At 61.4% G+C, this 26,878-nt stretch overlaps 2 protein-coding genes across 2 annotated transcripts; one reads left to right on the forward strand and one right to left on the reverse strand.

Annotated features, from left to right (window-relative positions):
- Nucleotides 1-1,115: 1,115 nt before the first annotated feature.
- AANAT (aralkylamine N-acetyltransferase) lies at nucleotides 1,116-2,289 on the forward strand. Its single transcript, XM_069481733.1, has 3 exons — nucleotides 1,116-1,278; nucleotides 1,478-1,632; nucleotides 1,984-2,289. Exons 1-3 carry the CDS (start codon nucleotides 1,116-1,118, stop codon nucleotides 2,287-2,289), a joined length of 624 nt encoding a protein of 207 aa, XP_069337834.1.
- Nucleotides 2,290-3,202: 913 nt separating this feature from the next.
- On the reverse strand, nucleotides 3,203-26,878 carry RHBDF2 (rhomboid 5 homolog 2). The gene is made up of 19 exons (XM_069481734.1): nucleotides 26,833-26,878; nucleotides 15,201-15,372; nucleotides 12,182-12,352; nucleotides 11,253-11,380; nucleotides 10,539-10,734; nucleotides 10,256-10,453; nucleotides 9,209-9,337; nucleotides 8,724-8,842; nucleotides 8,404-8,598; nucleotides 7,411-7,522; nucleotides 7,096-7,170; nucleotides 6,756-6,917; nucleotides 6,317-6,426; nucleotides 6,141-6,204; nucleotides 5,948-6,042; nucleotides 5,617-5,692; nucleotides 5,336-5,436; nucleotides 5,050-5,203; nucleotides 3,203-4,330 (listed from the first exon to the last, which is right to left on the reverse strand). Exons 3-19 carry the CDS (start codon nucleotides 12,329-12,331, stop codon nucleotides 3,911-3,913), a joined length of 2,484 nt encoding a protein of 827 aa, XP_069337835.1. The 5' UTR covers nucleotides 12,332-12,352; nucleotides 15,201-15,372; nucleotides 26,833-26,878; the 3' UTR covers nucleotides 3,203-3,910.

The following is a 26,878-nucleotide window of genomic DNA, read 5'->3' on the forward strand; positions in this document are numbered from 1 at the left end:
TGCCGGGTGTAAAGCAGGAGGCAGGGTGGCAGGGATTAGAAATCTCTGAGAACAACATCACATGCTGCGCGGGTGACACCTGCTACAATAGCCTTGCAGCCAGGAGTCCTGGATTTTCCTGGTCCCTGCGCCTGCAGACGGGCCCCCAGGGTGACGGTGCCTGGCTCTGTGGAGGGAACATTGGGGCCCCTCCCCGCAGGCCAGGTAAGTGAGACCCCCGCCCCTGGCTCTCAGCCTTTGGGAATAGGAGCTGCCCTGCTTGGAGCTTCTAGACATGGGGAGAAAGGTGGACACCGTGGGGCTTTTGAAATGTGTTTGAAGGCGAAGGGAGGGACGCCTCCTCTAAGAACTGCAAATCTGCAGGGTGTTGTGCAGAGAGACAAGGGGGCCCCATGAGCCTGGCATATGGGGCAGGGGGTGTCTTGTGCACCCTCTGTGTCTGCTCCTTCCCACCCTCCCCCAGACCTGCCGCAGCCCTGACTCCGTCTAGCCTCCCCCCGCCGAATCCTGTGTGTGCAAGGCCCAGTCTTGGTAAGTGTGGAGTCCCCTAAGGGCCCCCTTTGACTAAGGGGCTTTTTCTTGGGACCGAGGGCCAAGGCTTCCTAAAAAGCTCCCAGCCACCCCGTCTTGCACCCAGAGGACAAGACGTCTCCCTCTGGGAGGTAAGACAAACCACCCGACGGCAGTGGGGGGGCCCAGGTGCCCGCCCACCAGTTGCTTTAGAAGTGGTCAGTGGAGGCTCGTGCCCTCCCTCCCCTCCCTCTGCCGGCAGCAGGGTTAGGGTGTCCTGCCCATGACCCCCACTGTCTCTGGGCTCACCTGCACCCGAAGACCATGAGACAGCGTCTGAAGGTTTGCAGGGGCTGCTCCATGTGTCCTTCCAGCTTCCAGGGAAAGGTGAGAGAGGCCCACGTTTGCCGTCCCTGGAAGCTGCCTCGGGGGCCAGGCATCTGGGGAATGTCCCTATCGCTTTGGGGGCTGGCCGCACCCCAGTTCCTGCTACAAGAGGCCAGATGCAGCACCTCTGTGGCTGCCTCCGTGGAGACGAGGCCCACACCTGGCCCTCGCTCTTCCCTAGCAGGTGCTTCTGCAGCCGGGGCACCCCGAGGGCCAGGATGTCCACCCAGAGCATCCACCCCCTGAAACCTGAGGCCCTGCGCCTGCCGCCTGGGATTCCCGAGTCCCCAGGCTGCCAGCGGCGCCACACGCTCCCTGCCAGCGAGTTTCGCTGCCTCACCCTGGAGGACGCCGTAAGCGTGTTCGAGATTGAGCGTGAAGGTGAGCAGCCCATGTGGGGGGTGGGGAGGAGGCTCCACTCTGGTCCGGTTGTCCTGTGGAGACCCTTGAGCCTCCTGTCCTTGGAGGCTGGGTCCCAGACTGTGCATGTGTGTTCAAGGAGGTGGGAGGACTCAGCTGCAGGGACAGTGGACATGGGGCAGTGACCAGAGTCACCCCTCCCCCATGCCTCCTGCCACAGCCTTCGTCTCTGTCTCGGGCCTCTGCCCCCTGTACCTGGACGAGATCCGGCACTTCCTGACCCTGTGTCCCGAGCTCTCTCTGGGCTGGTTTGAGGAGGGCCGCCTTGTGGCCTTCATCATCGGCTCACTTTGGGACAAGGAGAGACTCACTCAGGTGAGGATGGGGTGGGCTGCGGCACCCAGCTCCTGGAAGGCCTCTGAAGAGAGGGGCCCACCAGATGGGGGGGAGGGGGCCCAGGGGGTGGAATTTCTTCCTCCAGAACCAGAGAAGAGTTCAGGCCACAGGTCCCCTCCCAGGGCAAGATGCTCGCCCCTTCCGGGTCTTTAAGAAGTTTCCTCCACGGGGCTGGAAGTACAGCTCCCAATTTGGGGCCCTCCTTGGATGGGAAGGGGGCCCTGACTGGAGACACTCAGGGGACACCTGCTCTTGGCCCAGGCTGGGTGGCTTGGGGGGAGCATGTGTCAGCAGAGGTGACCTGCACTCATGGCCCTCACTTGCCTCCAGGAGTCGCTGACGCTGCACAGGCCTGGGGGCCACACAGCCCACCTGCACGTGCTGGCCGTGCACCGCACCTTCCGGCAGCAGGGCAGGGGCTCCGTCCTGCTGTGGCGCTACCTGCACCATTTGGGCGGCCAGCCGGCCGTGCGTCGGGCTGTGCTCATGTGTGAGGACGCGCTCGTGCCCTTCTACGAGAAGCTTGGCTTCCACGCCGTGGGCCCGTGCGATGTCACCGTGGGCCCCCTCACCTTCACGGAGCTCCAGTGCTCCCTGCGGGCCCAGGCCTTCCTGCGCAGGAACAGCGGCTGCTGAACCTGCTGCCCACCTGGCCGTGGGAGACGCGGGAGTCATGGGCGGGCCGTCTCTGTCTCTGCCCTGGGCTCCCAGCAGGGCTGAGCACGACAGGGGACTGTCCGTGGGCGAGTGGGGAGGGGAGGGGCAAATAAAGCGCAGCCTCGGCGCTCAGAGCAGAGCACGTGTCCTGTCTGTCCTCGGGAGGCCCTTTGCACCGCCTGCATTCCAAGCCTGCATTCCAAGCTCTGTGCTGGAGACCCTGCTGGGCTGGTACACGGGGACGCTGGGAGGCGTTCTCAGGTCCCTGCCTCATTTCCTCCTCTGGGCAGGAAGCTCAGCAGCGAGGCTGCACCTTGAAGGAGCCTGGTGCTCGGGACACCCCTGGAGGGGGGTGGCGGGGAGCAGGACAGGGAGAAGCAGGCCTGTGAGATGGCGGCAGCGTTGGGCAGGGAAGTAAGTGCAGGGGCCACTTCTCTGCCCACCCAGGGGCACCTGCTCTGGCCCACCTGCCTCCCCTGGCCCACTCTCCCCTCCTGCTGCCTCCCTGGCGGCTCACCGCTGTGCTGAGGAGGGTTGTGGGGGAGGTTCAGGTGCAGGGAGGGCCCAGCCTGCCAGAGTTGGGGACAGGTGCTGAGCTGCTCCCCAGCGCCCTCTCCAGGGCCCAGTCAGCCCTCTCCCTGCCCCGGAACAAAGGTGGGGTGGGACCCCTGAGGTCTTCCACGTGACCCCAAGGCAGTTTCTGGACCAGCTAAATCCCTGAGAAGCCCCACAAGTTTTCCACTGTTGCCTGGGCCAAACCACTGGCTCTGAGCTCCCCAGGGCTACCCTTCGCCCCCCCAAATCCCAGCTTCATTCTACCTGAGGTCTCCAGTTAAGACAATACTTCCATAAAGAATATCATTTAATACACTTGAGACACCGTCCATACAAAGTTAGCGTTACTTTTAAAAAATTAAGACCATAATATAAAGTGGTCGACAACGGGCCTGACTGAGCCTCGAGCACCCTGGGGTGCAGGTCCGTCCTGCCCCCGAGCAAGCTGTGAGGCAGACGCTGGTACGAAGGGAGGGCTGGGGCGGGTGGGGACACAGCCTCTGGCTGCCAAGAACAAGCAAAGCTCTCGGCATCCATCTAGTGTGTCCCTGTGTGTTCTCTGCCCTGAGACTGTGACCGGAGCCTCTTTCACGGTGTCCCATCTGGGAGCCCGCTGGGTGAGCTCAGAGCAGAGGGACAAGGAGAAACAGGAAGGGGCCATGGTGGGCATCCAGCCTGGGCACAACCGAGGAGCAGCCTTGCCCCTGGTGGGGACACGCTCCAGTCATAGGAGGAAGGCACCAGCAGCAAGGACCCCGGGAAGAAAGGAAACGGCCCCCAGGACATGTGCCCAGCAGGGGGTGGGGGCTGGAAGTCAGGGCCTGGGAACCCAGACCTCACTCCCCAAGGAACCCGCTTTTATCGGCCATCTCACGCGGAATCAGCCTTGCTTGGCAGGAGGACACCCGGGCCCAGAGCCCAGGCTCCGGTCCGTGGGCCTTTGGTGTGCGGGGCAGGGGGCTCTGCGGGCGGCAGCCGGTGCAGGCACAGACCCCGAGTTGTCAGTGCTCTAGGGGAGGTGGCCGGGCCCGGGCCCGGCCGGCGGTCAGTGCAGCACCTGGTCCAGCTCATACTTCTCGCAGAAGCGGCTGGTGAAGGGGAAGCAGGTGAGGAACTCGACCCAGGGCCAGTTAATCGGGTAGATGTAGAGCCAGAGCACCAGGGAGGCGAAGAGGCCGGCGAAGGCCAGCAGGGACACCAGGATGAGGGCTCGCTTGCGGTACTTGTCACTGGTGCCGAAGGTGATGTAGGGCAGGAAGGCGAAAGCCAGCAGCAGGCCGCTGAGGAAGCCGAAGATGTGGGCGATGTTGTCGATCCAGGGCAGGAGCCCGCAGACAAACAGGAAGAGCACGATGCCCGAGAGGTTGAGGAAGGCCTTCCAGGGCCGCTCCAGCAGCTGCCAGCTCTGGAAGAGCTCCACGAAGAGGCAGGCGAGGAGGCCGAACTGCGAGCCGGCCGGGCCCACCTGCGGCGAGAGGGGAGACGACGGGGGGATGTGGTCTGGGTACCCGGCGGGCGGGCCAGGCCCGGGTCACCCACCCATGAGCCCTCCTGGCAGGGGTGGGGACCCCGAAGCTGAGGGATCGGGGGCCAGCTGAAACTGCCAGACCAAAGCTGGACCTGCTCCACCCACCCTTTCAGCAAATGCTGAGCGCCTACTGTGTACATGCCTGGTGTGGATCAGACACAGTAAGCACGACAGACAAGCCTGCCTGGCGGCACAGTGGGGAGGGGACAGACACTGAACAAGGTGACAAAGACTCAGGTTGAACTGATCTAGAGACTGCCACTTCCGTAGGTCAAACTGCCACACATGGGCAGTTTCGTACGGCTCGAGCTATAGGTATGGAGCGTGCTGCCAAGTGGGGGCAGGGTTATGGAGAGAAACGAGGCGGAGAAGACTGGCCTGGGAAGGTCTTGTCTCCCTGGAGGTGACCCTGAGCATGGAGAGGTCAGGGATTTCTGGGGACCCGACAGCATCATTGTTCCCTGTCACCAGTATTAAGGGCCTGGCCAGTAAGTCCCCGGCTTAGCCGACCATCCGCTGCTGAGCCCGGCAGGGGAGGGGCCCTGTGTCCGTCTGCCAGATCCGGGTGGGTGAGCAGGAGCCGCAGGGCTGGCCCTGCCCACACGCCACAAGCCTTCAGGCCATGGAGGGTCCTTTCCCGTCCCCTGTGTCCCTACCTCTGCCCGGTACGGGAGGAAGATGGCACTGGCGAGGTTGCCAGTGATGCCACTGAGGATGAAGATGATGGCAATACGGTGCCAGCCGGCCAGCTTCTCCAGGTCCCGCAGGATGGTCATTTGAAAGACCACGGACACAAAGCAGTGCACCACGCTGGGGATGGGGGACACAGCAGGTGTTGGGAGCAGTGGGGCCTGGCTGGCGGCCCCGGCCCAGGAGCCCTTCCCCTGGGGGTCCAGGTGGGTGGCCATCACAGGGGCCTGGGGGCAGTGGGGAGACTCCTACCCAGCATGCAGGAACAGAGAGAGCCAGAGCCTGTAGAACTGATCAGGAACCTCGGGGTTGAGGAAGGGCAGCAGCCCACACACTTTGTCCAAGCAGTGCACCTGGAAGGGGGGTGGCGGGGAGCGTGGTGGGCAGCCCCCCAGGAAACAGGCTGGGTCTGGGGCCCCAATGTGGGAGGGAACACGTGAGCCCTGGTCCCAGTGGGCTGCCATGCTCAACTTCCTCTACCTGGGCCGACAGCCCTCGCTCCCCCCACAAGGCGCCCACCCGGCTCGCCTCACCTGGGAGCAGAGCGTTGCTTCCTCGTGGAAATAGCCGTGCATGAACTCACAGTATTCCCGGGTGGTGATCTCACAGCTAGAGGGGTGGTGAGGCCAGGGGGGCGTCAGGGCCCTGAGGAACCCCTGCCCACCTCGCCCAGAGCCCAGCACCTGGCTGCAGTGGGCATCGCTGGCAGGAAGGGGCTGCTCTTCTGCAGAGACCGCGGCTCTGGACAGTTAGCAGAGGACATCGGCCCAGGTGGTGGGGTGGGGGCAGAGGGCCCACAAGGAGCCGCGGCTCTGGGGAGGCGGCAGGACGGGCCGAGGCCGGCCGGTGGCCCCAGTGACTCACCTGCCCTTGGTGCCGATGCAGCAGGGGCGGCCCTTGATCTCGCAGTCTATGTGCAGGAAGCCCGTGTGGTTGCTCTTGGCCTGCTCCGTGCAGATCTGCCAGGAGGGGCACCATCGGGGGTGGGCCTGTGTGACGGGTGGACCCGCATCCCCGCCCTTCCCAGACCATTCTCTGCCAGGGGGCATGCAATCACCGGCCACTTGGTGATGTCATCGGGCCAGATGTGGGCACCACTGGAGGCAGGCTCCTCACAGGTCCTGGAGGCCAAGGTCAGATTAGGCTGTGGCTCCCCCGCCTGCCTCATCCCCCCACCCACAGGCAGCCCAGCCATGGGCCACCCTGAGAACCCAGAGCAGCTCCAGGCTGTACCTGGGGTCCTGGTGGCACACCGCCCCCGATGTCCGCTTCTGGCCCAGATCGGACTTGTCCATGGGGGGTCCGGTATCATCCTGCCACTTAACGAAAGTGGCCAAAGTCTCCTGGAGGGTGGAGGAGGCTGGTCATGCGGGGCAAAGTCATCCCTGTTGGAGTGGGCAGGGAACCCTCCAGGACAGGGGCTTTTTCCATTTCCCCAGGGATCAGGCCTATCTCTAGACCCCCACCCCACCTGCCACATCCAAAATCAGCCTTCACCCCTCTGGGGCTGGGGAGGTCGGCTGCCATTCAGCAGCTGGGTCTGCATGGCGGGGCAGGACTGAGGACGGCAGGCAGGGAGGAAGGGGGGATGTGGTCATTGCCCTCCAAGGGCCCCTCTCCGGGCCAGGGCGGGTGCAAGAGCAGAGTCCCCAGGGCTGGAGGCCACCCCCACCGAGCAGTCCTTGCGCTGTGTCTGGATGCAGCCCGAGTGGTCGTTCTGGACACAGCAGCCCGAGTCCCGCTCCAAGTCTTGCTCCCGAAGCACCAGCTGCTCGATCTGCTGGTCCTTCCGGATGCAGGGCGAGAACTTGGCTCCCAGGTGGATCAGGTCAATCTGGAGCGGGGGGGTGGGGGGGGGAGAGTGAGCTCAGACCCCAGACCCGGGAGCGGCCCAGCACTCCATCTCTGCTCCGCCGAGGGGGTCATTGAGCAGGTGAGGAGCCCACCTGCCCATCTGGGGGCGGCAGGGCACAGGGCTCCCGGCTCAGATGTCCCCCAGCCCTGGCCCTCACCGAGCTGGGGCCGACCCAAAAGTTCTCCTGCTGGATGTACTTCACGCTCTCGTACACGCCTTTGTTCCTCAGCACCTGTCACAGAGGCCGTGCAAAGGAGGGCGTCAGAGTGGTGGGGTCCCTCGGCATGGTGGGGTAGGGGGTAAGGGGTGGGATGGCTGTCCCCAGGGTGGAGCTCTCAGGAAGGGGCCCAGCTATGGTGAGCCCTGAGCACACTCCCACTTGGGCCAGACTGTTGCAGTGGAAGAGATTCGGTGTCCACAATGCTGAAGCCTCCTGCGGGGGCTGGGATGCCCAGGGGTCTAGCAGACTCACCAGCTGGGTGGTGACATGCTGGGCAAAGCCCACGGGTGCGATGCCATAGGTGCAAATCACCAGCAGCGTGATGATGATGTGGACGAAGGTGAGCCAGTAGGTGAAGTAGGGCCTGGGACGGAGGCTCGGGTCAGCCAAGCCCAGCTCTCATCACGACCCTCAGTCCCGGCCACAGGGCCACACCTGGCCCCTGTCCTCCACTTCCACTTCCCTCCAACTCAGCCTGCGCCAGAGCCAGTTCTAAGGTGCACCTGCAAGCGTCTCTCTCCTGGCTTAAAACCCTTGGATGGCTCTCTGCTGCCCTTGGGATAAGTTCCCAAAGCAGAGCCTTGCTGCACCTGCCCACTCTCCAGCCTCTTTGCATTTCCAGGAATAGACCATGCTCCCTGCAGCCCCAGGGCCTTTGCACATGACATAACTCCTGCTCACCTGACTGTACCGCTCCCCACAGCTGTTCACCCTCACTCTTGCCCTCCTCCAGGCCACTCCCTGCACCTGTCATTGCTAGGTTTTTTGTAATTGGGGGTCCATGTCTATTGGGTCACTGCCAATCTTACACTCTGCAAAAATCGCCCCTCCCAGCTGGCCTCCCCAGTGTTTCCGTGCATGGCCTCCTCCCTCCCCGCTAGCCCCAGCTTTTCTCTGACCCACCCTTTCCTCCCTGCTCCATCCTCTTGGGGCTCCACCGTGGGGCCTGGGAATGGTCATTCAGTGAATGTTTGTTGACCGATTGCCGTCTGGGAGCCGGGCTCAGGATGCAGGCCCAGGAAGTAGGGGGTGGAGGAGAGGCAGCAAGCACCCAAGGGCCCTTCCTGGGGCACAGGCATGCTCCCCCAGGACAGGCTGCGCCTTCGAGCTTGTCACTACACTTCTGACCCACAGGAGGTGCTTGTGAAATGCTCGCTGTATGAATAAGGGGCGCTTTGGGGGAGGGCCCAGGGAATGTGGACGTTCCCAGATGCTCCCGGGGCTCAAGGGCAGCGCTCCACTCACCGGTGGCTGTCGAAGCTCTCCAGCTGGCGCTGCACGGTGCTGCTGATGCTGCGGCGGTAACTGCGGTTCAGCCAGTTGCCCACCACGCCCAGGCCGTAGTGTCGCTTCTTGCGGTCAAAGGCAAAGTGCTTCACTGTGGAGGCGATGCGCTTGCCGCGCCTGGTTGCGGGCACCGAGGCTCGGCCATACTCCTTCCTAGTGGGGACGGTGGGGTGGCTCTCAGCCAGGGGCTCAGAAGGGGCACGGGGCCGGGGTGGGGCATGGGGACGCCCCCAGTCTGGGTGGCTGGGCTGGAGGAGGGACCCTGCCCCAGCACTCACAGAGGGACCTGCACCCCATCGGGGGAGACAGGGGAGGCTGAGTGAGGAATCCCTCGGAAGTAGCTAGCGGAGAGTGGTGGAGACTCAAACACGTCATCAGGCATGGAGCTCATTTCTTCCTAGGGTGGGGACACAAGAAGAGAGTATAAGGAGCCACTGTCCCAAATACTGCCTCCAACCCCAATTCAAGAGCAGGACAAGGTTGGACAGACAGGCTCTTCAGGATGGAGGGGAAAGCCACATGCCTGTTGGCCGAGATGGTGACTTTCCCAGCTGGTGCCTCATGCCCCACCTCAAGTCCCCACTCTGCCCGACAGAAAGATGGGGGCCCAGTAACTCCACGCATGGCCACACCCCCTCCCACCAATGGGCCTCTGGATCTTTCAGGGCCTCCCGGCATAGCACGATCAAGACCAAGGTCACATTTCCCAGCTCCCAGGCCACCCCATCCCTGCTGTCCCCAAGGGCCCACGCCCCATGCTTGCCTTACTAAAAAATGAGGAGTCAAATGTGTCTGCCCCATCGACCGCGTCCTCCTCCAGGAAGCTGGGGTAGGCGAAGCTGCGTTTGATCACCCGGCACCGCTGTCCGGTGGCATCCAGCACCGAGCGCCCCTGGGCACGGGGCAGAGACACAGGCATCAGCACCAGGGTCCAGCCACCCTTGCAGGTGAAAGGAACTCCTGAGAGGAGAAGGGTGGGGAAAGGGGCCCCAAGCAAGCCACCCTCACCCTGGTTTGGAGTAATCTCCTCCCTGGAGACCTCCTGTCCCTCTGGCTTGGGCAGCTGGCCTGCGACCCTCAAAGCAACCCACAATCTATATATCCTATACCCTCACCCCGGGGCTTGGGCCATGTCCCTCCAGTCCCACTTCTTGGTACCTTTCTGACCCCATCTGCCACTCCTCCCGTAACCCCCCCCCAATAAAACCACATCAAACCACCTGCTGCTCCCTCAAAGCACCACACTTCCTCCTACCGCTAGGCCTCTGCATAGGCTGTTCCCTCGGCTGAGAATGCTGTTCCCTCGCTTCCTTCCCTGGTGAATGTTTCCTTATTTTTCTGGGCTCAGCTCCATGTCTTCCCTGACACCAGCCCCTCTCCTGAACTGACCACCCTGAATGGTGACATCTGCCCCTCACACTGGGCTGGGAGCTCAGCCAGGGCGGTGACTCTGGCTCTGCACCCCCCGTGCCCAACACACAACAGGGGCTCAGTAAGCGTGGGCAGGTGGGTGGCACGTGCACGCCTGGCGGCCTGCCCCCCAGCACAGGAGGCCGTGCAGAAACCAGCTTCCAAACCGAGGCAGCAGTGGGGTGCGTGCAGGAGGGAGCGGGGCTGGAAGGATTCAGGCCTGGCTGCTGGGCTTCGGGGTCCTGCTCTCCACTCTGGGGGCCCAGGACACCCACTGTCCTTGGCACAGGAGGCAGACCCCAGGGTGAGCTTTAGGGGGTGCCATGAGGAGTGGGAGGGAGGGATGACAGAGGACATGGGCAGAGGCGGTGGGGGGCAGCCTGCAGGAGGGGGCCCTCACTTTGAGGAGAGCAGCGGCAGCTTGAAAGCTCATGTGGGCCACAGATATCCTCTTGCGGCGCGGCAGGTAGCCAGAGCGGACGCTGGTGAAGGAGGTGAGGGACAGGACCCCGGGGGTCAGCGGCGGGTGCGGGGCGTGTGGCCGGTCCACCTCGTCCGGGTGGCGGAACGCCCGGCCCCGGGCCAGCGGGTCCACAATCTGGAAGGGGGGGAGGTGGTGAGCGGAACTGATCGGGCCCTGGGGGAAGCCGCCCACCGCCCCTCCCCCAACCCATGGAGCCCACCTTGGGCATCTTGCAGGGCTTGGGGGACTCGGTGCCCTGGAAGGACGGCACCTCCTGGCTGAGCAGCTCCAGGTCCCTCTGGCACGAGGCCTTCAGGCGGCCGTAGCGCACGCTGCAGTGGTGCAGGCTGCGGCGCTGCCAGTGCTGCCGCTTCCCCTCCCAGTCGCCGCTGACCCCGAACCACTGGGCCGTGCCCCTGCGGGGCGGAGGGGGACAGGGCAAGTGGGTGCATGCTCGCGCACACCTGCGCACAGGGCGTGTGTGCAGGAACGGTGGCAGCGCGCGTGCCCCAGTGTGCAGGGGAAGAGGCGTGAGGGACGGCCACGTGCGTGTGCCCGAGGGCCTGCAGGGGAGGTGGGTGCGGACCGGCTGCCTCCAGCCCCCCAGTCCCGGGGTCGGAGCCCAGTGACCACATGAGCAGGAGTGGAGTGAAGACTGGACGTGAGGAGCTGGGCTGGGAGGGTCCTGGAAGCCACCTGGCGGGGCAGTGGTCCACCTCCAGCTCCTTGAACCCCCTCAGCCTCCGCACTGCGACTTCCAGCGAGGCCTCAGTTTCCCCATCTATGCCATGATACTAGGTTCTGCAGGGAGACGTAGCTCACTAATGCCTGCCTACTCCTCCTGAAGAGGGGACACAACGTGAAGGCCCAGCGAATGTCCAGGCGCCAAGAATCTGCAGGTTGCTGGGGGTGGCCAGGAGGGTGGGGGGCTCACTTGCGGATGCTCTGGGACAGGGAGGCCTGGCGGCGGAAGCCGGGGTGCTTCTCTGAGCTGCTCTCCTGCCATCGTGTCCGCGGCTCCTGGAGGCTGATGCTCTTCAAGTAGGCTGGGTTCTTGGGCCTCTGGGGGGGGAGAGGGAGGGCAGGTTGTGACGTGTGGAGCCCAGGCCCCCTGCTGGCTCTTTCTTGGCCTCCCAACGTGAAAACCCCAAGACAAACCTCAACCCCAATTTATAGCTCTCAGGCCCTTTCATTCTGAACTAAAGTCACCATTTTCTCATTGTTTTCAGCCAAACCCCGCATGCATTTCCCTAGCTGCTCATCCAGTGCTTCCCACTACACGTGACGCCCGCGCCCACTTCTGCGCGCTCTGCGGAGCGCGGGGGGGCAGGCGGGCGGCGCGAACATCGCTCCCTGTATGTCCAGGCCGTGCGGGAAGCCCACGCTGTTAGGAGCCTGTTTTCAATGAGCTCTTTGTGGGGCAAGAGTCCAGACTGTCGGAAATGTTGATTCGTTTTCATCTTCCCAGGGGAACCAGGCGCAGCAAAGGCAGGCTGCTGATGCGGCAAGACACTGTCCCCATTCACCTGAGGCACAGAGGGCCCCGTCCCGCAGCAGGGACATCCGGAGTTGGGCCTGGGAGATGAAATGAAAACTGCCAGGGCCCAGGTTCACCAGCAAGCCCTCTCTGGAGGCCCGCACTGCCTCTGTCCCCTTGGCCACGGTGAGACACGCCCCTGCATTCGGGGCCTCACTCCCTGTGATATTTCGGGCCCAAGAAGGAGGGGTGAAGCCTGAGTCGGCTGCACAGCCAGCTGCAGCTCAGGAAGGCGTCTCTCTGGGAAGTGAAACTGTCCGAAAGGAGTCACGTGCGCACATCTGTGACCTGTGGCCGGGCTGTGAGCCCCCAGGCTGCCCCCTTACCTCAGGCAGCATGCTGTCTTGCTCGCTGGGGGCCCGGGCCTCTTTCTCAGGTGGCGGGATGGTAATGGACAGGTTGGGTGGCTTCCGGCTCTGCAGGCGGCTGCTGGACACAGAGGAGAGGCTCCCGCCATTCTTGTCAGCCGAGGCCATGGTGGGCGGGAAGCAGGAGGGCTGGATGGAGACAGGGAGAGGGGCGGAGGGCGTGGGCATGCGTGGCAGGACCACAGGAGGGTGGGGACTCTGGTGACAAGGCAGGCAGCTGAGACTAAGAACCAACCTGCCCAAAGCTGGTTCAAACTAACCTCCGGGGACTAGACCCAGACTGAACCTGGGGAGGGTGGAGTGTTATGAGGGCTGTTTCTGACCGTCATTTGCATCCCTGACCTGTAGGGGTCTGGGAGGTCCTCAGCGCCCCACCTCCTTCCATTTCTGGTCTCCCTGCTTCAGGCAAGAACTGAACCATCAGAGGAGCACGAAGATGAAAGTTGGAGCTGGAGTGATCTTGGCTGCCTAGTTGGGGTCGGCCAGGGGGCCACAGGGCAGCTTCCCGTGGACAAAGGGCCCTGCCTGTGTCCCTGGGGCAGGGCTCGGGGGAGGATAAGAGAAGGCTCCCGGACAACCTGGTACACCGAGCCACTGACAAGGTGCCCGCAGCTCCGCTGGGCAGGTGCCTGCTGAGGCTGCACCTGTGCAGGGAGAGGAGGTTCTCAGAGGGGTCCCTGAGCCCTGCAGCAGGAAGTGGCAGCTCAGCCGAACTCCCCGAGACTAGAGCTCCCATGCTGGTGCCTGTCCCCCATGACGACCCAGCTCGGTTTTTCAAAGATAAGTGAAACTGCCACCTGTTTGGTACTTTTTGTTTTCACAGTAGGAAAATAGTTATTTTAACAATAGAGATGACATACACTCATTGCAAAAAAAAAAACAACAGGAAAAAAAAAAAAAAAAAAGACTCAGAGGTCCATAAAGCAGACAGTGAGGTGAGAGCACAGCCCGCCTGTGCCCCACTCCTCTGGGGGCGCCTCTCTGCACCTGGAAACAACACAGGTACTTAAATTTCACACATACTCAGACCTTTTCATCTGCAGTGTGGACATCTTTCCCCATCAACACAGCAGACAGACCTGCCTAGCTCTTCTGACTGCAAAGATTTCATTAAGTGGAACGCACCAAGGTTTATTTAATTCCCAATTAACGGTTACTTAGGATGTTTCTGTCCGATGTTGCAACAAACACCCTTGCTTATACTGTGTGTGCTTGTTCAAGTACATTACAAGACAGTTCTAGAAGCAGAATGGCTGGGTTGAAGGGTAAATACATCCCGAATTTCAGTGGATCTTGCCAAATACCCCACAAAGAGGAGGTGCCAATTTACCTGATGAGGGGCTCTTCTGTGTGTGCCCCCAGTCCCCAGTTCCCCTCTGTGCCCACCAGAACTCACACCCTCTGCCTGTTTCACTGTCTTCATTTCAGCTCTTGCTCTGACCCATGACCTTTTCTTGCTAACCTCCAGCTGTTTTCTCTCCCCTGGGTCCCAAGGTTCCCAGGGCAGGTTTGGTTTTTTCTCCCCTTGTACAAGGCCAGGGACTCCATGGCCATTTTCTGATGTGGGTCCCAATCCTGGGTGTGCAGGGACTGGGGGAGGCTCAACCGGGAGCCCTTTGGCCACGAGGGTGTGTGGGGCTAAAGCGTGGGGCACGCGGGCAGGCAGGGCAGCAGGTTTATTCTGAGGCCACCCCACCTCCACCAGAGCCACCATCCTCTCCCCTGCAGGACCACATCAGTCTCCCAATTCCTCTGCCTGCTGCCAATCCGACCCCTCAATACTGGCTTCTCCACACGGCAGCTGGGGTCGCTTCCAAAAGCACGAGTCACACCATGTCACACCCTGCTTAACACTGCCAGGGACTGCCCGTTCTCACTTAAAGTCCACACTTGTCACTGTGCTTCCAAGCGTTCTCTGCATCTCCTCCTGCTGTCCTGCTTCCCCTGACCCAGCCACTCTGGGCCCCTCGTCGTGGGCCCTGCTTGCTCTGCTTGCTGAGCTCTGCTGGGAGGTGGGGCGGTGGTGTTTCCTGGTGGAAAGCACGGGCTGGACCCCCGCGTGGTCTGGCACTTGCTGTCGGGGAGGGTCAGCCAAGCCCCTGCCCGTACGACTCGGGGAATAACCCTCCCTCCCTCCCTCGGAGAGGGGCGTGAGGATCCAATGAGCAAATGCACGACCTACACTCAAGCGGTGTGTCCACTCTACCCTGAACACACCTGATCTCGTCTGATCTCGAAAGAAACGTAGGAGCATTCACAGTGGCGCTACAACGTCAGAGCCGAAAGGCGGAAACAACCCAAATGCCTGTCAGCAGAAGCATGAACAGACACAACGCGGCAGAGCCACACAACGGAGTATCATGACGCCCTGACACAGGCTACGATGTGGATGAGTGGAAGGAGCCGGTCACAGAAGGCCACCTGCTGTGACTCCATTCATATGAAAGCCCACAGTGGGGATGTCTAGAGACAGGAGTAGATTAGTGGTTGCTTAGGACTGGGGAAGGGGGCCTGGGGGTGACAGCTAAAGGTGCAGGATTGCTTTTGGGTGATGAAAATGTTCTAAAATTGGCCATGGTGATGGCTGCACAACTTTGTGAATACACTAAAAGCAACCGAACTATACACTGTAAACGAGCGAACTGAATGGCGTGTGAATTATATCCCAATGAAGCTGTTACGCGGGCGCTCTGCAAATGCTGGGCCTCGGTCTGAGCCCGTCACTCCTCCCCCCGCCCCCACCGTCACACAGCGGAGACAGCGGCTCCTCCTCATCCTCTGGTCCTCAGGGCAGCCCCCCCACCCCCACCCTTCTCACCTCCCCTCTGCCCCACAGTCGCCCTCCTCTCCCCAGCATTCACAGCTGTAGGGCTGCGAGAACGCCAGCCGCCCTAGGAAGCATCAGTATCTGCTGAAAAAACAGATGCCCGTAGCAGCCAGTGCCCCGGGTCTAGCCACCCGGCCCCCAGCTTCCTACCTTCAAGGTCTGGGCTCAGCCCACAGATTCCCAGTCTTGTCTTGAAGGTCTTCAGAGCATGTTCTCGTCCTCTCCTCGCTGTCAGACGCTGCAGGGTCCAACTCTGTGGACAGGTGGACGGATGGACAGACGGCTCCAGGTCAAGCAGGGCAGCTTCCTGGGCACTCTTGGCCTGCAGGGAAGGGAGGGCAGGCTCCAGGGGGCAGGCTGACCGTTGGGCCTTTTAATCCTCCTGGCCTCAGTCTCCCCACCTATGAACTGGGCATAATCCACCTGGCCTTCCTTCCCTTGGGAGGGAGAAAGGAGAAGTGGAGCAAGGGCCCTGTGGCCAGGCAGCCGGGCAACAGCTCATAAAAACACCGCTCTGGCCTGGGAACCTGCCTGGAGCTGGATGTTCAAGTCAAGATGGTTCCTGTGTTGTTTTCATGTTTCAATATTACTTGGATAGAAACATTTAACTTAAAAAATCTAGGAATTGTTGGCTGCCTTCCGATTCAGATTTATTTTCGACTCGAGCAGCCAGATATTTAAGGCAGTGTTCAAACGATCTGCAAGTGCTTTGCTGTTGTTTTATTAATAATTAATTGAGGTGAAATGCACACCCCATAAAATTAAACATCTTAAAGCGAACAACTCAGCGGCCTCCTGCCTGTCTGTAAGAAGCCCGCGCAGAGCACACTCCGCTGGACAGCAGGGGACACGGCAGATCCTCCTTTGAGAGGGACCCCAAGAAGGGCCGAGAAGCGCTAGAGGCCGGGCAGGTTAAGTCCCCGCGTGCGCCAGCCTTGCCTGGCCTTTATGCGCACCATTCCACTGCGTCCCCAAATCGCCCAGCGAGGCAGACATCACCACCACGTCCACTTCGCAGAGAGGGAACGGAGGCTCAGAGGGGTTCAGCAACTTGTCCAGGCTTACACAGCCACGAAGGGTGCAGCTGGGGCTCTAGACATCTGGCTCCACGGCCTGAGGTTTCCTCAGGGGTCAGGGACATCCTTCCTTAAAGCTGGGGGACCCTAGGGGCTGGAAGAACCCCCTTTGCAGGAAGCCAGACAGAGCGCAGCCTGGGGGAACTCGGCCTAGCATGTCAGTGCTTCTCAAACCACGCTCCTCACAGGCCCGGGGCTGCCCGGAGGTGCCTGAGGGGCTGCAGTGGGACAAACTGAGACTCCGGGATGGGCCCAGGCCCTCCTCTGACTCCATCGGGCAGTGCCCTTTGCGCTTTGCGTACCAGAGAGGGGACTTTGGCTGCCGGAGCCCTTATAATACAGTCGGCAGAATGCTGGGTGCAGACGGGGCGCCAAGAACAAATCTTGAGGCAGAGCTGTGGGCCTGGGATGTTTTCTGCTTCTTTAAGGCTAGACCAACAGCATCAGCTGCGCTTCCTTCCATCGCAAAGTGCCAGGGAGGCCTGACCCCGCAGCCCGGCCGGCTGTGTACAATGAGGCTCCGATTGTGGGCACTGATCCGGGTTGCGGCCGAGGAGCCCAGGCAGCTACAAGAGGACACCACTCGGGTGAAGCCGTGGCCAGCGTCCCGAGTCCCGCATCCACTCTGGGGACAGCTCCAAGCAACAGCCTCACCTGGGGCCTCTGCACGGAAAGCTCCCCAGCTGGACCTCCCCGGGGAGCAGGGTGTAGTGACGGGGCAACGGAGGGCTCTGCCCTGGGAAACTGCACGAAGGGGGAAGGGAGGCAGCCCCGGAAGGAGGCTGGCGGGGGCGGGGCGCCGGGCTGCAGTTAAGGCCACCAAGGAGGCGGGATCTTTCTGGAACCCAGAGCTGATCACACCTCCCCAGAGTCAGCACTTTAGGCCTCCCCAAAACCCTTCCAGACAAACAGCATCCTCCTGGGGCTCCCCAAGTTCCCATCTCCTGTCACCTGAGGCCTTGCACCTGGCATGCCAGGCTCTGCCTTGCCTGCCTGGCCAAGCCCTACTGCTCCTTTGAGGAAGGTAAAATGTCACCTCCTCCAGGAAGCCTGCCCTGTCACCACCAGACAGAATCAACCACTTTCTCATCTGCTCTCTCACGGCGTCCTGCAGATCTGCCTACATGTAGGTGTCCCCTACTCGACGCTGGGTAGTGCAGAGCCCAGCACTCCACTGGCCCCAGTCAATGGCTAATTGGGCAGGAGGCTGGTGAGAGGGCATGGGCGGCTGGGGATGGTCAGTCCACATAGGCCCCAGACAGCAGCCGTCCCCCCAGTCCCGCAGCTAGCCCTGGAAACAACCCCCGGCTCTGTGCCCACTGCAGGGCCAGGATGGAGGCTAGATGCTGTCCTAGGATGAGTCCCCAGTGGAACCCCCCTCAACACAGCCCAGACTCCCCATCTAGCTCCTTCTGGGGTGCTGCCCAGCCAGCCTCCCCCTCCTGAGGTCAGGCCATTCCAGCTGGGACTCCCCACCCAGGACCTGTTGTGCCGCTGGCATCTATGTCAACCTCCTGCTGGGAGGGGCAGACACAACCCCAGGCTGAAGGAGGGGGAGACTCAACCACCCCAGGGCACCCCAGGCACACCCCAGGGTCCCCAAGAGAAGTGGCCTGACCCTGGAGAGCAGGGGTGGGGCTGGTGGAGCACATTTTCCTGGGAGGCAGCAGGGTGTCTGGGAGAGCCGTCTCAAGCACAGAGCACACCAAGAGTCCTGGGCTGTAGCCTATGAGCAGCTTCACACCCTGGGCCTCAGTTTCCTTCTCTGTTAAGCTAGGGAGTGGGACAAGGTGCTGGCCCAGCTTTGACACCCAGGAAGTCCGTAGAGTATAAAACACCACCTTTGCCCCAGCCCCTCTCCACCATGGAGGGGAGGGCCCATTCCTGAGATTACCTGCCCCCAACTTGTGCAAAAGTTGGGGGCCCAGGACTGTCAGACCCACTCTTGAACCAAGTCCAGGGTGTGGAGGACCATACGGCAGGGACCAGGCAAAAGAAAGTGCTGGAGCCTTGGAGCTGCTCCACCCAACACTCATCATCTCCTGTCCCCAGAAATGCTTGCTCACTGCAGAGGAAATGGTGACATCCTGGGACCAGGCTTCCTCCTGGCCCACGGTCACATCCGCCACTCTTGCTAAGATCCCGGGCTTGCCTCTGCACCTACCCCATGGAGGGTCCTGGCTTCCTTGGGGCCATGTGCCCCAGCGCCAGAGTAGCTGGGAGGCTCCAAAGGGTGCTGGAGCTGGGGTGGGGGGAAAGGGGGAGTCAGGATGGGACAGACTGTATTTCCTCCTCCTTTGGGTCGGGCCCAGCATGAGGGTGTGGATGGCAGATCCAGAGAAAACGTGAAGTGCAGAGTTCAGATCACCCCGGGGTTCCCATGGGTTGGGGCCTCTGCTTCCCACCCTGCCTGGGGTCAGGGCCACCCCCACTCCAGACAGCTTTCAAAATAGCATAACCCAGGTGGCAACAGCCAAGATCTGGCACATATGACAGAAATGCAGACTCAGAAACCACTGGAGGCTGCTGCCCAGAGAATCCGGTTTCCCCACAAAGGGTGGGGCTGGGCGCTCCCAACCAAGCCCTGTCCCACACAGCCAGTGTAAGCAAGGGCCGGGGGGACCCCCTCCCCACCAGGAGGCCTGCTGGATCCTGTACTGCTCCCTCTGGCTCAGCTGTAGCCCATTCCCCGCCCCCCCCAAACACACATGCCCCCAGCTGCAGTTCCACCTGTGCTGAGGTATCTGGCTCGAGTCCTCTTTCTTCCTTTCCACCTGCCTGCCACCAGTCCCCCCATGCTAGCAGGTTGCTGTGGCCTTGCTAATGGCGGATGCATTCCCCACAACCCTTGGGCTCTGCCGACTTTATGGGCCAGGGCAGGGCGAGAGCATCACCTGCAGCCCCAGACAGAAACAGTCAGAAGCTAGACAGGAGGGCCAAAGCTGCTCGTGGCCAGAAATGGGGACAGAAGGGACAGAGGGGCCCTAGGACAAGGAGTGGGCAGCCTGCTCCCCTCCCGAGAGGAAACAGGGAGACCACCCATAACCATTGGATGTGCCCAGGCAATTTAGGGGACCCCCTGTGTGGAGGGGCTGAAGTCCCCTTTGCAGAGGAAGTGAGGAAACCACCGCCTGGCCCAGAAGCCACTTCCAGCCTGGCTGGGGCTCTAGAGCTGTGGGGAGACCACCTGGTGTCCCTGAGAACGGTGGTCAGGACAGAAGCGGGGCGGTGCACAGCCTGGACCGTGTCTTCTCCCCAGCTTCTCTGCCACAGAAACCGAAACTCGATCTTCCCTCCCTGTGGCTCTGCTGGGAACCACGGCATTTTTAGAAAGCTGCAAAGAGGAAGCTGCGCCCTCACCACTGTGCAATCCCCAGCAGAAACGCTGGTTCTGCTGACCTCGGGGAGCTCTCCAGCAGCGCAGCGGCCCGGAAGGACAGCTTACGGAGAAGCTGCCCTCTCACCCCACGTCTCCCCAACACGTCCCCAAGCTGGCCCCTGCAGCCAGTGACTCAGCCCTGCACACTCTTTGCCCTGGCAAGAGGCGATAGGGACCAGGGCAAAAGGCAGAGAGTGAAAAGAAGGCTGGCCCAGGGGCCGGGGTGGTCTGGGAAGTCAGGAGACACAAAAGGTAGGGGCCTTGGCAGCAGCAGCGTGTCCCCCAGATTCCACCAGCAGACTTAGAGGGGACGGGGCAAGGGGGCTCCAGGGCTAGGGGCCCAGTTGTCGGTCCCCAGAAGCCAACCGGGGGCCTGCGCGCCCTCCCTCCGGGCACCCGCTTCCCCAGAGGCTGGAGCTGGTGGCAAGCGGGTGCAGACACACACTTAACCCACTGGTAGGTGCTTCTGCCCGGCAGCGCCGCGCGCCGACGGAGGAAGAGCAAACCGCCTGTGGCTTCCCCAGAGGAACGGCGGGCCTTGCCCAGACAGCCCTCTATTTCTTTCTCCCTCTCTCCCTCCGAGGGCATGTACCAAACTCAATTCAGAAGATCAAGAACTGGAGGTTCGGGGCTTGGCCACCCACTGACTTCTCTGGGCTTAGCCCCCTCGGACCCCGGGCTCTGGGCTGCCCTCGACCCAGCTGCAGAGGCTCGGGTGGCCCAGGCTGACCACAGACACGGGAAGCTGCTGGGCTCCAGGAGCCGCCGAGAGCAGGGTGTGAGGGTGTGGGCCCGTGTGCGTATTTGGCAAGGGGACACATCATAACCTTAGAGCAGCACAGACCCCGAAATCCACCCACACTTTCTCAGAACCAGTCGCCAGCAGGGCTGGCAGAGGTGTGAATGTCCCTCTCCTCTGCTGGGGTCCCTGGTCCAGGAGGCTGGCTGAGCTGGGGACACCCAAGCCCTGTGTTCCTGAAGCCCATGATGTGGCAGCTGCTGGCAACATGCAAGGGCAGGGCCACCAAGGGCAGTGGGAGGGCAGCCAGGACCACCCAACACGCACAGCGCTGGGCCCCCCCAGGCCCCTCTGGAAATCTCTGGATCCCAGAAACTGCTGGTGGGGGCAGGATACAGATGCCCTTCCACACCCCAGGCAAGCAGCAGCAGCTCCCAGAGCCTGGGGGTCGACTGCAGGTTGGGGGACAGTGGAGGGGAACAAGCACAGTGGCCAGGTCTTGGGGTGCTCTGCCCAGGGCCTGCCACGCCGGGAAGGCTGCACATGGTGCCCCAGTTCTGCTGCTCCTTCAGCACGTGGTGAAGGCGGAGATGTCAGAAGTGGCCCCCAGAGGCCCAGAAGGCCCCATGCATTCAGGGTCAGATGCCAGGACACCGGAGGGTTCCTGCAGAGGGTGTAGGTACACGTGGGAACCACACCCACACGGGCTTTTGCGTGAACCGCACTTTGCTCCAAACACTCATGAACAGTTGCCTCTTGGGGTCCCGGGAGCTGAGTTCTCAGGGGTCCTCGCGGGCGGTAGTGGTAGGGTCCAGCACATGCTCAGTGGTTGCAGGGGTAGGGGGGAGGCCCACTTCACTTCTGCTGGTGGCTCCTCGACACGAAGGTGTGACCGGGCCGTTTCCAGACATAATCACTGGACCCATGAAGACGGGCTCCGTCCTGGGCTTGCAAGGTGAGTCCACCCATTTCCACCTGCTTTCTCAGGGTCTGGCTGCAGAGAGTGAAAACACTGCCCAATAGGGGACACGGGGCATAGGCCCAGCCCCCACCGCTGTGTGATCCTAGGCAAGCCACTTAATGTCTCTGAGCCTCAGTTTGTTCATGTGTAAGATATAAGACCTAGGTGGCTTTGTCACCACTAACTGGGCCCAGCCCAGGAGCATGTTAGGCTGAAGGACAGAGTCTCCCTCTAATTTACAGAGAGGCAAACACCTCGCCCAGCATCACCCATCCAGAAACAGGGCCCTGGGCTGGCCGGGCATGAGCCCAGGGAGCTGATGGCTGCCCTGGGTCCCCAGCTCGATGCTCAGGACAGGGCGCTGGGTGCCCTTACGTCTGGAGCCACAGGGCGCTGGGTGCCCTTACGTCTGGAGCCCCCCAGCAGGGAGGGAACATGCCAGGCAAACACTTTAGCTTGTAAACAGTCATTAAGGAGCTAATAAACCTGATTTCCCAGAACCTTGCCCCGGGGCTCCTTGCTTCCCCGAGAGGAGGCTGGGCCTAGCCCCAGTGGCTGCCAGGGCTCAGGGCACTTGGACAGCAGCCCATCCAGGCTGCTCACCCCAGGTGGGCTGGCCAAGCCACCTGTGCAGGGCCCCCACCTCACTCGCAGGCAGCGTGGGGCCCTCTTGTTGAGGAACGAAGAGGGCTGGGGGGCAGAGACAGGACTCAAACCTGCCCTGGCCGTCGACCTGCCGGGAGACTTTGGGCAGGCCGGCACTGCTGAGCCTGTCTCCTCTGCTGTGAAATGGGGTGACACCCCACTCAGAGGCAGCAGTAGAGATGACAGGAGATAGTGAACGTACAGCGCCTGGCACAAGCAAGGCTCAGCTGTAGCTCCTTTTATTTCTGGCCGAGTTCTGCCACCAACGCTCACTTGGTCTCCACATCTAGCCTCAGAGGTGACAGATCTCTATTTGACAGGTGGGGAAACTGAGGCTCAGAGAGACTAAGTCACCTGTCTAAGGTCTCATAGTTGGGGAGAGGTGGGGCCACGACCCCAGCCAGGGTCCTGCGGTCTTAACCCCCGAATTCTGCAGCGTCCTGCCACCCTGAACCATGAGGCGCGGTAGCAAAGGAACAGGCCAGGGGTGGGGACTTAGACTTGTCCGGATGCTGGGAGCCAGCTCTGGGTGTGCGGCCTTTGACTCATGGACCCCTCCCACCCCCCAGGCACAAGTGACAACACCTAACCGCTTGGGTAGCACTTCTCAGCTTACTGAAGGGCTTTTACAAACATTATCTCACTTAATTGAGGGGTGAGAGGCGGATGTCATTATCCTCCTCGGCTGACAAGGTCATAAAGGGCTCAGGCAGGTGTTCGGTTCTGAGTCCTGCCCCCACCTCAAACCCACGGCAGACCCCCAGCCCTTCTCTCCCTGGCCTTCTTGTAGCCGCACGGAGGCGATGAATGGGGAGAGGGAAAAGGTGTTCCTTGCCAGGGACCTGGGGCAGGAAGCCCGCCCTGCACCACCTGAGGATGCTGCCGGTGCAGGCTTGGGGGCCACCCGTGGGAGGCAGCTTACCCTACTCCTGGCCCCACAGGCCTCAGCCAGAGAAGGCACAGCTGAGGGTCATCATCTCCGTGACCTGCCCCCCAATACCATCAGTGACACACACGGTGGCAGGCAGGGAAAACCCCTGGGCGGGGTCAGCAGTGCACGCCCAGATGGGAACCCTCCCTCATTTCCCTTGGCCACCAAGGCACTGAGGTCTCCCCATCCCAGACACAGCCACTTCTACAGAATAACAGTAGCACTGTTGCTCTGTATGCGTGTCCTCGCCTAGTCTCCCAACAGCCCGTGAGATAGGACCCCTGCCATCGCCAAGTCTGTGCCATGGGCAGGTGCCTGCACCCCTAACAGAAGCGACCCCAATACCATTGTCATGATGGGCCCCTGGTGCTCCTACCAGGGCTGGGCACTGGGCTGAAGGCTGTACATGAATCACCATTTCATACAGTAGAGTATAGTTCACCACCCTCCCAAATAGACTACTGTTACCCCACTCTACAGCTGTGGAAACTGAGGTATGAACTTTTTTTTAAGATAGAGTCTAGCTCTGTTGCCCGGGCTAGTGTGCAGTGGCATCATCATAGCTCACTGCAACCTCAGATGCCTGGGCTCAAGTGATCCTCCTGCCTCAGCCTCTCAAAATGCTAGGATTACAGGTGCAAGCCACCAAGCTTGGCCAGCATGGACTATTTAAGTGACCCCATGCTACTGAGCACATTTGTAGACCACTGAGCCTGTCGGCCCCTGGACCTTGACGCTTGGTTCCCCAAGCTTGGAATCACCCCCACTCCCTCTGCCAATCACAACACTCCCCCGACACTCCAGGCCTGTGTCCCTGATCAGATGGCTGCTGGAACTGCCCACTTGGCTCACACCACTTTCATAGAGGGGACCAGGGTGGCACTGGGCCTGGAACTGCTTTCTGGCAGCTTTTGAGCCACACAAACAACTCATGTCTGGGACCCCAGATAAGTTTACTGAAGGAGGGAAGGTGTACACAGAGGCTCTCTGCACTTCCCTAAAGATAAGAAGAGATGAGTTTTTTACCCCTGCTTAGTTCTCAGAAGGACGCAATTGTGACTTTATGGGCAGCCTGGGGAAAGCCCTTGCTCCTCCTGCAAGCTGCCCTAGCCTGGCCGCCATGCCGCTGCGAGGTCAACCTGCACTCAGCGGGCAGGCGCTGACATCCTCGCCACCCCTCCCCCGGCCTGGCTCAGCTGGATAGGAAACTGGGAGCCGCTTCCGACAGCGACAGTGCAGATGGTGCAGATGTGTGAGCTCACTCTGGAAACCCCCTGGGGCGGCCGGGCAGCGCCAAGGCCTGCTCCAAAGTATGTGGCACAGAGATCCGAGGAGACCTGTGTGTCTGGGGAGCCAGGAGAATACACACATGTCCCCTGTGCCACACCAGGGCCAGGCGAGGGGCAGGTGGCTCATCCAAGCCACTCCGGCACTAACATCCTCACACGTACGCGCACATACAGCCCCTTGACCTCTCCCGCTCCCATCTGACATCTGTCTGGGGCAGAGTTTACACAGCACATAGAACAGGAACCTCAGCAGAGAGGCCACAGAAGCGTCCAGAGCTCAGGCCACAGGAAAGACATCAGTACTGATCCCAGAGGCACCCTCCAACCTCCAAAGCATTTGTGTGGTGATTTATTTATTTCTCCTCTTATCAGAACAGAAGTCCCCCTCCTGGGCAGGAGAGAGAGAGAGAGAGAGAGAGAGAGGACACACACACGCACACAATGTGTTACAGCAGGTATAGCCAGGTAGAAGTCACCCTGTGGTTTGTTTACCAGGCTTTCAGGCTGGGCCTGGGGGTGGACAGCTGGGGTTCAAACCTAGACTCCACCGCTCACGTCCTGAACAACTTTGTACAAGTCTCGGCCTTGTGCCTCAAGAGGCACACAGCAATGCGGCCACTATTACTGGTGTTTGTTCAGCTGAAAAGGTGGGAGTCTCACGTCAGGCTTTTACAGTTAAAAGACCAAAAAAATCCCCAAACCCAATCTCAAACCAGAAACGGCCACCTGCTCCCTTGCTCCACCTGGGTTCCCAGGCAAGGAGGCTGGTCCAGAAGTGAACAGGGTGGGGCAATGGCTCTGCAAGGAAATGGGAGGGGAGGACAGCAGGGTGGTCCAGGCTCCTGGGCATGGACATAGCTGCTTCATCTGACCCTCTCCCATCGTGCCAGCCACCCATCCTCATCCCCAGAAAACTGGGAGTACATTCCTTGAGCCCAACTCAAATGATTCTGAGTCATCCCTACTGGGGTCCTTCCGGCCTGTAGCTCCGATGTCTTCCATCCCTCCCTGTTGCCCAGCTAATGCCACGGGCAGGGGGTGCCCTGCCCTACCAGCCACTGGGCCCAGCCTGGGCTTCTCCTCTAACCTGGGGTTCCCTCTTTATTACAAGATGGAGGAAGACTGGGGAGCCACCAGGGATTAGGAGCCCTGTTACTCCTCGGATGTTATTTTCCTGGTGTAGTTTCCTGGTGTGAATTCAGAAGGGAAACCTGCAGCAGGTCACATGGTACCAGGCACCCATGCCAGCCTCAGCAATCTAGCTTTGGGAAAATCTATGAGAACAGAGATCACTCTCTGCCCCTCCTCCACCCCCAGGGACATCTGAGCTCAAGGGCTGCCCCAGCTCAAGCTTGGGGGAAGGCTGCCCTTGGGTGAAGCACTCCAGGCCTGCACTGTAAGGGGGCCCCGTTCCCAGCCCCTCCTACACGGCACACAGAGCTGCTTCCTGCAGGGCCCGTGGTGAGCAGCAAAGAGGGCAGCTCAGGGCACCGAAGGAGGACTCTTGCTGGGGAGTAACTGCTCTCACACCTCCCGACCTCTGATCTCATGTAGGTTTTTTTCAACTTCCTCCCCTAACCACTGGGGAAACTGAGGTAGGGAGGAGAAATTAATAAGTAACTTGGTAGACCAGGTGCTGTGGCATAGCACTATGAGCTGTTGCTGGATAATTCTTCCTTGCGGGGGGCTGTCCTGTGCATTGTAGGGGTTTACTCGTATCCCACTACAGCCAGTAGCAACAACACTCACTCCCCTCCCAAGTGTGTGACACCAACATGTGTCCAGACATTGCCGAATAATCCAGTGGCAGGCAAAGTCATCCCCTCTAAAACAAGCCTCAGTGCCCACCCTGCCCTACAAAGAGTAGCATAAGACAGATCCTGGGCTTATGGTCTTACCAGCCAATGTCACACACAGTGGGGTCCTAAAGCTAGTCATTTGGGCAGCTGCAGCCACTCCACATGTAGGGTCAACTCCTCAAGCCCTCTGCTCCCCAGACACACCCCACATCCACCTGCAGCCCCGACCCTTTCTCCCTGAGTCTTCAAGCTGGGCAGGGCTGAGACATGGGTTCCCTCTCTGCCCTGGGTGGTGGTGGTGGGAGGTCTGTACCTAGGAGACCTAGCCCTCTCTAACCTGTAACCCAAAGCCCTGCAGTAGCATCCAAGGGGGCCAGCCTTCCCAAGCCCCTCAGTCCAGAAGTCAGGACTCCGGGGTCCAGTCTCTGAGCTGGTAAGGAGGTGTCCAGCCTTGCTGTGTGAGGCCCCCTCCTCTATGCACACCCCCCCACACACACACCTGTTTCCACCTTGGCTAGGCTCCAGGCACAAACTTCGCCCGGCGCCCATCCGGGAGGAAGGGAAGGGCAGAGGAAGGTCTGAATTACAGGCACTTCTGGGACCAAGGCGGGACTGCCCGGTCATGCCCTGGGGCAGTCCCCTCTCTTCCTTCCGGGGCTTTAAACTTCTGCCCAATGTCCATGTCCGCACATCTGCCGACTCGCGGCCCAGGGATCCCTTGGGCGTCCTGTCCGAGCTGAGCCCCAGGGCCGGCAGACGCGGTCCAGCTGCCCCGCAGGCGCCGTCCGAGTCCGCTCCGGCCTCCGGCCGGGGCCACGTGAGCCCCGGGCGCGCCACAGCGCGGGCGCCCTCCCCAGCCGCGCGCCGCCGCCCCGGGGCCGGCTCGGGCACAACCCCGGGACCCCTGTGGCGCCCGCGGCCCGGCCGCCGCGAGCCCTGCCCCGCCCGTCACCCCGCGCTCACCTCCCTGCGGCCCCGCGGCCCCGGGACGCAGCTCCGAGCGGCGCCG

Source organism: Eulemur rufifrons, chromosome 9 (assembly GCF_041146395.1).
Source record: "Eulemur rufifrons isolate Redbay chromosome 9, OSU_ERuf_1, whole genome shotgun sequence".
Taxonomy (NCBI): Eukaryota; Metazoa; Chordata; class Mammalia; order Primates; family Lemuridae; genus Eulemur; species Eulemur rufifrons.

Excerpts from the sequence above, each read along its gene's own strand:
- AANAT (XM_069481733.1), top strand. The coding sequence starts at position 1,116 with ATGTCCACCCAGAGCATCCACCCCCTGAAACCTGAGGCCCTGCGCCTG. Across the intron at positions 1,279-1,477 it reads GTTCGAGATTGAGCGTGAAG|CCTTCGTCTCTGTCTCGGGC; the intron begins GTGAGCAGCCCA and ends CTCCTGCCACAG. Across the intron at positions 1,633-1,983 it reads ACAAGGAGAGACTCACTCAG|GAGTCGCTGACGCTGCACAG; the intron begins GTGAGGATGGGG and ends ACTTGCCTCCAG.
- RHBDF2 (XM_069481734.1), bottom strand. The coding sequence starts at position 12,331 with ATGGCCTCGGCTGACAAGAATGGCGGGAGCCTCTCCTCTGTGTCCAGC. Across the intron at positions 7,523-8,403 it reads GAGAGCTTCGACAGCCACCG|GCCCTACTTCACCTACTGGC; the intron begins GTGAGTGGAGCG and ends CCTCCGTCCCAG. Across the intron at positions 6,427-6,755 it reads CACAGCGCAAGGACTGCTCG|GAGACTTTGGCCACTTTCGT; the intron begins GTGGGGGTGGCC and ends TCCACCCTCCAG.